Genomic DNA, 12,216 nt, shown 5'->3' with positions numbered 1-12,216 from the left:
ACTTTTGCCAATTATGGACGGGGCATTTTTTAAGGCAAAGAGTATGTCCACCATGCAACTAAAACAGTTTTTATTTTTGTATGCTTTTGGCTAACTCATAGCCCTGAGAGGGTTACCACAGTTAACATATATTTGATTTCTAAATGAGTTGCACTCTGGTGCACTTCTCAGAATAAACTATGTGGCATAACCAAGGTAGAAAATAATACAGAAATGTTGCATCTGAGCAGCTCAGTGATCCAGTTGGTAGCACTACTGCCTTACAGCAAGAAGGTTTTGGGTTCAATTCCCGGCCCAGAGTCTTTCTGCAGGGAGTTTGCATGTTCTCCTTGAGCATTTGTGTGCTCTCTCCGGGTACCCCGGCTTCCTCCCACGGTCCAAAAACATGACTGTTAGGTTATCGCCTTCTCTAAATTCTCATGAAGGAAAATGGATGGATGTTGCAGCATCTCAAGACAGGCAGACCGGAAGTGTATGTTTTAGTGAAAATGTGTCCCCGAAATGGAAACTGACCCTAAGCATAAAAAGGAAATGCATGATGCTGAACATTACCTCCTGCGTTGCCTGTAGACTGGTATGTCTCACAGTCCACACAAAAGCTGCCATGCTTCACGGCCCCCAGCTGCTCGAGTTTCTTGTGCAGGAGGTCCACTGTCTGCTGCACACTCTTCCCCTCCACCACAGGAACCTGGCACACACTGCAGGACAGAGAGAGTGAGCAGCGAGGAGCCAGGCGAGTTCTACTGCTCTGGTTTTATTCACAATGAATCACCAAAGAAAAGCGCCGCGACCGAGAAACAGACATTCTAATACTTGAGAGACAATATACACATTTAAAAGTAATATATATATATATATATGTATGTATAAACCACGGCTAAAAGGTAAATTGGGAGCTTACCATGTTACCCCCATCGATAACTTCCGTTCTCCTCTTTTGGATTTAAGTATATCCGGGTCACAAAAAAATAAAATGTAGAGATATTAACTTTTATAATGATAATGATAAAATAAATGCAAAAAAAATAATTTTACTTTTTTCTGGGAACTTATTTTGCATATTATCGTTTCCAATTAATTTTAATCGATGTATTATTTCGCTAAACTTAAGGTCGAGAATGACGTCACTTCCGTTGAGCTCGGCGTCTGCACGTGTCGCGCTACAAGGTGTTTACACTATTTGCCAAGCTGTGTTTATAGATTAGGTCGCTAATGCTAACATAAGACAAGTTCTATTATTGTTCCAGTCTGAGTTTTATTTTTTACAGTCATGCCCAAAGTAAAGAAATCCAAAGGAGGAGGAGAAAAGAGCGGCGGAGGAGCGGCAGTGGCGCTGGCAGACCAGATCCTGCAAGCGGACACGATCCGAGCCCGAGGCCGGGTGAAGGGGCGAGACGTCCGGACAGAAAATGAGGATGAGTACGTGGATGAGCGCCTGTCCAGGAAGATCTTACAGCAGGCCCGGATCCAACAGGAGGAGCTTCAGACTGAATATGGACTGGCCCCGGAGAAGAAGAAGAAGGAGCCGCTCACTGTTCTGGGTTAGAGGGCCTTTTTACACTACATGCAGTGCTGCCTTATTTAAACACAGAATGTGCACATGGTTGTTATTTTATTTATTTTTTTGTCAAAACATCTCTATAATCATTGTCCTCATCGATTTAGTATTTAGGTTTTAATTTATTAAATATATTAAATATAATGTGTAGTGGGAATAATACCACAGATTTCCTCAATCCTCCAGCTAAACATCATGGCAGCTCCATGCTGCTGTTTTTTTGTTTTGTTTGCTATTGCAGGGAAGCTGGTCAGAGTTAATGTGGGTATAGAGCTGAACACTAAAATAAAATGAGGCGTTTCTGCCCTATGTTATACATTTACTTTTTGAATACAAATATAGAACATTTTTTTACATTTTAAAATTTAAAGTGTTTTTTTTTTTAAGTAAAGAACAAAAATCATTCAGTTTGGTATATAGACAATTTCCTGATTCACATATTTCATGAAACACCTGAACTGACCGTTTGTTTGTTTTTCCTTCTTCTTCTTTTATGGCTTAATGGGAGAAGTTGGCTTTAGGCTGCTCTGCAAGGCTTTAGACCTTGGTTTGATTAACGACAATTTTAAAGCACATATCAAAGTGCTCATTTTGAGGCTGAATCAATATTTATTTTTGGTTATGTTCATGTTGGAGAATCCTGCTTCACAGCAGTAGGTTGAGCCAAACATACACAAAATTTACGTGGTCATCTTTGAGCACACCATTTAACTTTTCTGTCACCAGTTTACCGCAGTTCTTACAGCAGTCCACACACTTTCTTTCACTTCTTCTCGTCGTTTTCTCCTTCTTTGTCATCGCCTGGGTTACCAAAGGATTGCCTGCTGTGTCTAAAAGTAGCAGCAGCCCTGATTGACAAAGTACATTGACTAATTTTTATCACATGCAGCCTGATTTCAGAAGCTCTGGAGGGTTTTACCGTACAAACAGGAGAAGCAGCAGCAGTGAAATCAGACAACATGCAGTAATTTATAAATGTTTTAAATCAGGGTGGGTCTGGATCCGGACTGCTGTCCGCTACTACATGGCAATATCTTGATTCTGATTCAACCTCCAGCCGGACAACGACCATACACATTCACCAATGAGCTGTACTGTAGTATTCGGCTACATGGTTGTGATTGGGCATGACATTTAGAACCTAAATCCAGCTCAAAATCTGTGGCAATACTTGAAAATGGTGTTCACAAATTGAAACTTTTCATCTGCAACATTGTTGTTTTATAATGTGTGACATCATGATTGAATGAAAAACTTATTTCGGTTTAAAAGAGTAAATTTAACACATTATGTATACATATATATATAAATGTATTATTAAGTGCTAATAATATGATTTAACAAATCAAATACTTTCTTATCCTAATGTTTAGATTGGTTTCTTGCAATTATGAAAACAATCTTAAAAAAATGTGAGGCTGGGAAGTGAGGAATATTCAAAGGATAATATTGAGTGACTACCTAATGTCTTGTTGTTACTCTGTAATCCCCTTAAAGGCCCCGCATCTCAGGATGCAGACTCAGATGAGGAGTGGCCAGCGCTGGGAGAAGCAGGTGCCAGTGGTGCCGATGCAGAGTGTGATGCTGAAGTTGTTGTGGACCCCGATGATGAGAAAGCAATTGAGATGTTCATGAATAAGAACCCTCCAGTCAGGTAAGGACTAACCAGATTTTTTTAACCCACCTCTCTGTATTAGGATAGCTAACTGCTAGGTTACATTTTTCCTCCAGCAGTGAGATGGTTTTAATAATTTTCTTATTTTTTATTTTTCCTGATCCTTGCAGGAGGACCTTGGCGGACATCATCATGGAGAAGATCACAGAGAAACAGACTGAGGTGGGGACAGTGATGTCTGAGGTTTCAGGGCACCCGATGCCCCAGCTGGACCCAAGAATAATAGAGGTGTACAAAGGTGTAAGTAAGGTAAGTTGTCTGAAATGTGGACGAATGGTTGAAAACGAAGCTGCTTTTCTCTGGAGTCCCCAGGTCAGAGGTGTCCAAAGTGTGACCCCTGATTGAATTTCTAAAAATGGTATAAACTTGGGTTGCAAGGCCAGGTGGTTGGTATAGATTTTCATTTTTTTTAATCAGGGCAAAGTTAGTACAGACAAATTTAAACCTTTTTACAATAGAAAATTTATATTACAAAGCTATATTAGCTTATTTGTTGAACTAAAGCCATTTTCCTGTTGAGGGGATAAAGGAACTGCAGCCAAGTTGATTTATTGCTAAAAAGTGTCAGTATTAATGGGAAATGATTTTAAATAAAATCATGCTGTTGGTATAAATATCTAGATAGACTTAAGTATCTGTGTCTGCAGTCAAACCAAAGTAGAGAGTTATCAGCACTGTTCTATAAAGTCATTGTTTATCTCTAGCTTTATTGTCTTTATAATATTCATCAACCTTATCATGTTTGTCATTCAGTTCAACCAAACCCTCGTTATTCTCAGTTAGTTTGCTTTTAAAAGCCTGTTTCTAAGTGTGAGTTTAATGTAAACCCAGGAACAACTTAATAAACTCTCATCTTCTCTGCCAGGTTTTGTCAAAGTACCGCAGCGGCAAACTGCCAAAAGCTTTTAAAATCATCCCTGCGCTCTCAAACTGGGAGCAGGTTCTGTATTTGACTGAACCCGAGACCTGGACAGCAGCTGCCATGTACCAAGCTACAAGGTGATCTTATAGTCTATATTCTTTTTTTTTTTTTTTTTTTCATTTTCATGTTTGTATCTGAAAAACTCATTGGATGGTTTAACAAGGCAATACATATATGTATTCTTTTCTGTTGCAGAATCTTTTCCTCTAATCTAAAAGAACGAATGGCCCAGAGATTTTACAACTTAGTGCTGCTGCCTAGAGTTCGAGACGACATTGCAGAGTACAAGCGACTCAACTTTCACCTGTACAGCGCCTTAAAGAAGGCCCTATTCAAACCAGGAGCATGGTTTAAAGGTGGGTCACTAATGTAACTTTTCTACTGATTGATCGAATGATTCGTTCAGGTAGTTATTCCATTGTAACAAAATCTGCAGGTCTGGAGACAAAGCCGATCACCTGATATTTTAAGTCTTTTAAAATAGCTTTACTGAATCAGAATTCTTCCTAAATTGCACACCCATGATAAACACTCATGAGCAGTTTTATTAAAACACACGCTTGTAAACTAACCTACTCTCCATCCACCTCTTGAACGTTCAGTGAGTTTAGATTCAGGTCAATGAGGCCCCCAGTATATTACAAGCATGAGAGCGTGCTAACTCTCTGAGCTTACGCCTTGCGCTTTTGCACCTGCAGATTCTCTCCTACTCACCTGTGGACGTGTTTCTCTGCACACTGGTTAAATTTGGTCACTTTGAGGGTGTAACCAGCCTAAGAAATGAAAACTGTCTCAGATAGGTTACTCTTCCTTAAATTGTGCCTCTTTAGTAGGCTTGTCACATTACTAAAACACGATATCGTTATTAAATGGGAATAAAAATAGCCGATTAATTAAAGGAATGTAGAACATATTTATCAACTATAAGAAACTGACCTTTTTTGATTCAACATGGAACTTGTTTTCTTAATAGAATCGCTGGTTGTATTAGTCAGAAAAGTGTACCAAAAAATAACTATTACCCTATTTGATGATATCTTATGGTTGAGGCAGGTGTTATTCTTTTAATGTGTAAATAATCTAGAAATTTTAAATTAACGATAGCAAAGATGTGCTGACAACACTTGTATTTGGTATAGACACCATTCCAAATTAGCATAGTATCTGGATACAGCTGTTGGCTGTTTTACAACCTTACCAATGAGACAGTAGTTCTGTTTGGTCCCTGCTGACCACCAGAGGGTGGGGCTTGTAGTTGCACATGTAGCTTTTGTTTTCTTCCCAGTTGCTGTTAGTAACGTTAGCAAAGCATCTTCAGGTTATTTCTTTTCAAGAAGCTGTCATCAACTGATTATGTTATAAAATCAACACTGGACACAAAAGAAAAAAAAATGCTGTTCAACTACAAGATAGTGTTCATCTAACCTCACTTTCCTCAAAATCAACAGTGAAGCTAATGTTGCGAAAAGACGATTAGAAGAAATTTATTGATACAATTACTTTGTGTTTGGCGCTCAGACCTCGGCAGGAAACATAGCACCTAATTTTGATAGATATGCATGAACAGGAGCAAAGAGTAGGGCTGTTTCCCCCCCCAGGCCTGAAACTGGTGATGGAGTGGAGATAGATGAAGTTGGTCAGTCTGTAGACTGCTTTTTAGCGAGACAGTCTGCTGAGCTTTATGGGGAGATCCAGTGGATTGCATGGGCTGATACTAGAGCTTCACTCAGGGACCTGGTTGATGAAAGTCCAGTTGGATAACGCAGGTTGAGAGAATCTGTCCATGATGAGCAAGCATGGAGCGACAGTGGAGAGGAAACACTCCCAGCCTCTGGCAGGCTCACCATGGCGGTCTTCTGCCGGACCGGTTGAGATGAGACTGGGCTGGAGGGTTGATACGTTGTCATCTGAATTTAGTCACAGCTCATCCACCGCCTGCACACAGGAGAAGACCAGTACGATCAGAGGCCTTTTAAGATGAACTTTGGATGCCGATTGGCTTTCATGGAGGTGTGGTTCAAAGCTGATTGGTTGTGTCGCAGGTGGATGTAGGCGAGCAAAAGGTTTCTTCAGTTGAACTTCTGCCTAGGCTCCATTTTTATAGCTTATTGCTACTGCTGTCAGACCACATTCATGGCTGTGTTTAAGTTATTTAATGATACATTCACTAAACCAAATTGTAACTCTTAAAGAGAACAGCAATTAGCCTTTACGGTGCTTTGCTAACTGTCACTATCAGATCTGTACCAAAAGCATGATCCGTACCATCAGCTCATATGTGCATGTACAACCAATTATTATCCAGGTTGCCATAGATTATGTAATAACTGTATTTAAAATAATTATTTCTATCCTTAAATTGTAAAAAATGCTAAACTACATGGTATAAAAATTATTAAGGAGTTCTCTGACAGAATTGGGGCCGTTTAATGTTCTCTCTGTTAAAATGTTTGTCTGAAGTCATAAGTCTGGCAAAATATGATTGCTCTTATTTTAATCTGGATTTTAGTTGTTTTTATTTAACTACAATTATCTAAAAATTCAACAACAACAAAAAAGCGGCAGCAGGCAGGGTAGGATCCTATTTCAGAGAGATCCAGTTGACAGATGAGTGATACAACAAAATGGATGTAAATGCACCTATTCTCTCAGTAAAGTCCTTATCTACCTTTTACATATTGTAGTTTAGTATATTTTCTATAATTAGGGACAGAAAGGATATTTTCGGTCTTTTTTTCTATAGTGCATTTGATGGCGACCCTGATCTACTTTGGTTGCATGGTATGGATGAGGTAGCAACAGTTACTAACCACAACTAGAAGGATAACCTTCACAAGAGGTGGATTAAGACATCAGGTGTTGTGCTCCTTCTTTTGTCAGAGACATAAAAGCTGGCATTGCAAAGGATGTATAACAGCAACTATCAGTAAACTACTAAAGCCTGAGTGTCTCAGCATGGAGAGCACTAACAGTGATGTAGAAAGAATTGTCTTCTATGTACAACAGGACAGCAAACGGATGAGCTGAAGCTCCTGCACAGTTTATTTTCAGTGTCCATCAGTGCCTTTATTTGCTTCTTCCAATCTTTGCATGCAGCTTCCAGAAACTGTAAACATAAGGTCTTCATTTAATGTCCACTGCAGACCTTGCAAATATCCAGCTTTTTATGGGTTTTGTTGTTGTTGTTTTTGTTTCTTTGCAGGACAAAATGTGGGCAAATCAAATGAATGAAAGGATTTGTCAGCTTGTCGCAGAGCAGAAATATCAGGCTCCCTGGGATCTGACACATTTCTAATTTTAGTGCTAGATTTCTACATTTCATTCTGAGGGACGCTGACAGAGGATTAGCAACTGTCTGTTGAGTTAACCAAACCACTGCTGGTTTTTGCATGCCACGGTCACAGTCCACTTAAACTGGGTCACATCAGTCTCCTTATGTCTGTGGGTGACCGTTGAGAGCGTTATCAACCTTTAATCCCATCAGTTATTGTGTCAACAGGTCGTACTAGTTTGAAGGAAGTATTATCTCCTAAATAATAGAAGGAGAGAAAAAAATCTTTAGATAAAAAGGTTATGAGTCATCACTAGAGGGCAGAATTTCTCTGAAATTAGTTCTAATGTCTTCCTGATGCTTTATAACTCAGAGATGTTTCCATTCACTCTCTAATTGTTAGTAAGAAAATAAAATATTAGCCCTCATTAGAATAAATTATTTTGCATGTATCCATAAGATACAAGAGATTAGTGCTTTGGTATGAAGATAGCTTTATTTTTATTTCCCTTATGGTTACAGAAGTTAACTCAATTCATAACTAAAACCCTGTAAAACAACGGCTACAATTGCCTTCAATTATGCAGCTTTTTACTTGATTTTTCTACATCAGCTGCTTTTCAAGATGATAATGGACGTATACTAATGATGCATATGACATGGATAACAGTTTATCAGTCAAGTCGTTAAAGTTGAAACAAAGAGGCTTAGTGGAGAAAAATGATTACACTTTATCACACAAAGATCTAAACCTGTCGTTAGCAGCTCTCTGTTCCTGCGCCTCTCATTCAGATGATTGCATTACTTCCTCATCATGGCTTTGATTGCTACAGAAGCCTCCTAATAACCTAATAAATCAAAGTCAATTGTGTAAAAGCAGAGAGAATTACTTAAAAAGACAAAAGAGTCTGCAGCTTTCATGTTTAAAGGTGGTGGTATATATCTTAAGTCTGTTGGCTGAAACTGTGCTTGCACGTGTTCCTTTCACCTTTTTTCATCACACGTTCTTATTTGCATAGAATGGGGCGTAGCTGCAGGCTCCTCTGGGCCGCTCTGACCCCACCAACAAAAAAATGCAAAGCAGTATACAATGAAGGCTCTCATCACATGTCGAAATGACAGTGGCAATGGTGGTTACTAAAGCAATGTGAAGATTATGGAATACAGGTTTTACTGTGTTTGGCATTTATTCCTCAAGTATTGGTATGTAAAAAAGGGGGGGGGGAAAGGAGGCTTAATGTGAAAAATGTCATAATCACAGCAGGAGCTGAATACATTCAAACCATTAAACCAAATTATTTAGCTATATAATACTAATTCATATTTAAGAAGCCCAGCATAGTGAGAATGTAGATGAACCCTGTGTTCCCGCCTTAACACTGGTGTCGGCTCCATTCAGGACTCCAAAATAATCCCCCTAGACAATCTAAACCGCAGCTAAGAAGCCCTGCATCTTCATCTGCCAGCAGGACAGTATGATCTCTAAAAACATGCTGCCTCTTTGAGGATGTCCTCCAGCAATGCCAAATCTGCTATTGCTCCAAAATTACACGTAGCAATGCACTGCTGTGTGTGATTGTCTATGCCTTGTCCATCTTAAAACTAGTCATTCCCCCGATGGGTGACCTGCATATACTGTAATTGCCATTATAGCTGCAATTATTTTTGGGATGTTTCTTTGCATATAGATAATTCACTCCAGGATTTTTATTGTTTTCTTGCTCGTCCAGAGTCCATTGTAGCAGGACCTTACTGTTTTGTGGGGAAAGTGCTTACTTCTCCTTGTATGCATTGGTCTGCTTGCTGGCTGCATCTTTCTCTTCCATTCTGTGTGGCAGTAAATCCACTTCCATGAAAAAAACACACTGACCTTTGCAGTGTGTTTTAGGTTGTTGTCTCACTGGGAGACCAATCCACTATCGGTATTCAGTGTTCTGGCTGAAGGGCGAAGGTTAATGTCTTTTTTTGGCTTTTCAATGAAGAGGCATCCTGTGGCCCCCATTCCTACCCCCTGTACTTTTCCACATGGGTATTTATTTTCTGCTGGGGTTTTAATTGATAAACACAAACCAAGTAGTGGGAAAGATTAACTATAAATAACAGGTACACGTTTCTCCAATATTTTATAAGAATAAAAAGTCTTGGAAGGTTGATTCGTTTTCAGCATTTTTTTATTCTGATATAATTAAGTTGTGGACTTTGTCAACGTCATTAAAGCACAGCAATCAGCTGTTATATATCTGGGTTGTTGTTTTGTATTTGTTTTGCTGCAAGGTGAATCTCCAACCCATTCTCAAGGCTTCTGCAGCCCCTGCAGGATTCCTTTCAGGAATGCCTTGTGTTTGGCGCCATCCATCCCCGAGCTCTGCACAGCCAAATTCCGTCATTTATCTTCCACAACCCTCAGCACGGCATTGACAACATTTCTATAAAGCATAGCTAGAAACATTTAAAACCATGCAGCCAACTTCAAATGGAAAAACATTTCGACAGTTCCGGTAGCTGATGGTTCATAATTATAAACTTCTAGACACGTTTTTGGATTTAGCCTTTAAATATCGCTACGATCAAGAGATTGTGAAAAACTCAAAAATTACTGTTACTTTTGGGGAACACGAAGATGCTTCAAGAAAGTCTAAAACAACTGTTTTCCATTTCCTCATGTCATAAACTGGTGTACACCAGCGATTCCCAACCTGGGGTTTCTGTACCCCTAGTGGTCTGTGAGTGCATTGCAAGGGGTACATGAAAATATTATATTTCTTAGGGAGTGAAATAAAATAGGGCAGGGACCTGTTTTGCTTTGTGAGGACCAATTAAAAAAAAAATAAAACGTGCTTTTCTTTCAGCCAAAAAGTTATTAACTTCTAGGCAACATATTTGTGTTTTTTTTTTCTTTTTTTTTTATGGAAAGCATAAAATTATAAAAATTAAATGCTCAAATTAAAAGATTAAGTAAAATAGTCTTTATTTCAGATATTGTACGTTCCACTTTTGTACAATCATCAATACTTTTGGTTAAGAGGGGAACTCATGTTACAAAAATTTTTATTATTTATTAATAATTTATTTTAATTCCTTCATAGCCTCTGGCAAAGTTCTACCAAGACTTCTTGTGGCTTGTTGTTTTATCACACACCCATAAGGATCATCTTTTTGAAATACACCACTAATAGTTGTCCTGTCCACAGATTTCCCCACTTGAGCATCAGATCTCTGCAGCTGCTCCAAAGTTTACCAATGGCCGATGTCTGATTAATGCACTTCAGCTAGTTCCTACATCTTGGCAGGTTATCAGTTTGCCATAGAACCTCTAATTAAACGTCTTTCTGCGATTATATAGAACCTTTTACATAATGGAACCTGCCCGAAAACAATTGCTGTGTTCCCTGTTCTTTCACTGATGTTCTCTAACAAACCCATGTGAACCTTGATAGAAAAGCTGAAATGATAAGTTGTTTTTAAGTTCTAGATAGAATAATTAACCTTTACTTTCTGTTTTTATTGGAACACAGGTATACTGATTCCGTTATGTGAATCTGGGACCTGTACCCTGAGGGAAGCCATCATTATTGGAAGCATACTAACCAAATGCTCCATCCCTGTGCTGCACTCCAGGTAGGCCGGCTCGCTTACACCCACAGTTCACTGTCACAGTGTTATGTCAGAGCCGGGGTTATGTAGTCCAGGGTCATATAACTGGTCCAATCATTCTTGTCTTTCAGCGCGGCAATGCTTAAGTTGGCAGAGATGGAGTACAACGGTGCCAACAGCATTTTCCTACGTCTCTTGCTGGACAAGAAGTACGCCCTGCCTTTCCGTGTCCTGGATGCCTTGGTGGCTCACTTCCTGTCCTTCCGTAGTGACAAACGTGTTCTTCCTGTGCTGTGGCATCAGAGCCTCCTCACCCTGGCCCAGCGTTACAAGGCCGACCTTGCCACTGAGCAGAAGGAAGCACTGCTGGAGCTGCTGAAGATCCAGACACACCCGTACATTTCAGCAGAGGTTCGCAGAGAGTTGCAGAACTCAGAGTCAAGAGATGTTGAAGTTGGACTCCCTGCTGTAGTTGAGATGGACTGAATCAGTCTGCATCACTGCTTTCTCATTTCTCTTTGGCTACTGTCATGTCAGAAAGACCTTTGTGGAAACCGGGAGTTGTAATTGTGATCTGGCTCCATCTTGCTGACACACAGACTTGCTCATTAGTGGTGATGTAAGAGTTTATTTCATAACATGAGTGAGCTTTGGAATAAAGAGACTATTTTTTGTGTGAATTTGATTTAGAGTGCTTTAGTTATCATTGATCTTTATTTACTGTCATTGCTTTTCAACCAGCCACACAAAATCAAATCCTGTCTTTAAGTCATGACTTCACTCATTGTTTAACCCTTTATAGGGCACTCATTGAAAAACTTTGAAATGTTAAATTTCCATCTCAGGGTGTCATTGTGGTATATATCAATAATAATAATCTGTAATTACATTATTAAAAAAATTTCATTTTCATGCTGAAAATCACAGGAAACGAAGTGATCATATATGGTAACTTGCCCCGTTCTGGTAAAAAAAAATCTAAAAAGAACACAAGATAGAATTTGTTGAAAAAACATGAAATAGTTTAATAAACATTTGTTTACACCATTTAATAACATTATGAAACCACTTTAACAAGATAATACTTCATAGAAAACATCTAAAATCATGACAGAATATTTTAAATATAGAGTATAATGTAACATTTCATAACAATACAATATAATAATAGGAAAATAGAACAATGGATGGATGTT

The 12,216-nt window shown here is 39.0% G+C and overlaps 1 protein-coding gene across 2 annotated transcripts; it reads left to right on the top strand.

The window, feature by feature from the left end:
* The first annotated feature begins 561 nt into the window (after positions 1–561).
* bysl (bystin-like) lies at positions 562–11,705 on the top strand. Of its 2 annotated transcripts, none has more exons than XM_038279942.1 (8): positions 562–733; positions 1,269–1,541; positions 3,056–3,212; positions 3,344–3,482; positions 4,099–4,232; positions 4,351–4,511; positions 10,942–11,044; positions 11,152–11,705. In XM_038279942.1, exons 1-8 carry the CDS (start codon positions 577–579, stop codon positions 11,504–11,506), a joined length of 1,479 nt encoding a protein of 492 aa, XP_038135870.1. In that variant the 5' UTR covers positions 562–576; the 3' UTR covers positions 11,507–11,705. The 2 variants fall into 2 exon arrangements, with proteins under 2 accessions (XP_038135870.1, XP_038135871.1); XM_038279943.1 differs by lacking the exon at positions 562–733 and adding an exon at positions 1,018–1,167.
* Positions 11,706–12,216: the final 511 nt, after the last annotated feature.

Source organism: Cyprinodon tularosa, unplaced genomic scaffold (genome assembly GCF_016077235.1).
Source record: "Cyprinodon tularosa strain WSP-4 unplaced genomic scaffold, ASM1607723v1 ctg154, whole genome shotgun sequence".
Classification (NCBI taxonomy): domain Eukaryota; kingdom Metazoa; phylum Chordata; class Actinopteri; order Cyprinodontiformes; family Cyprinodontidae; genus Cyprinodon; species Cyprinodon tularosa.
This window is presented reverse-complemented; position numbering and strand designations above follow the sequence as displayed.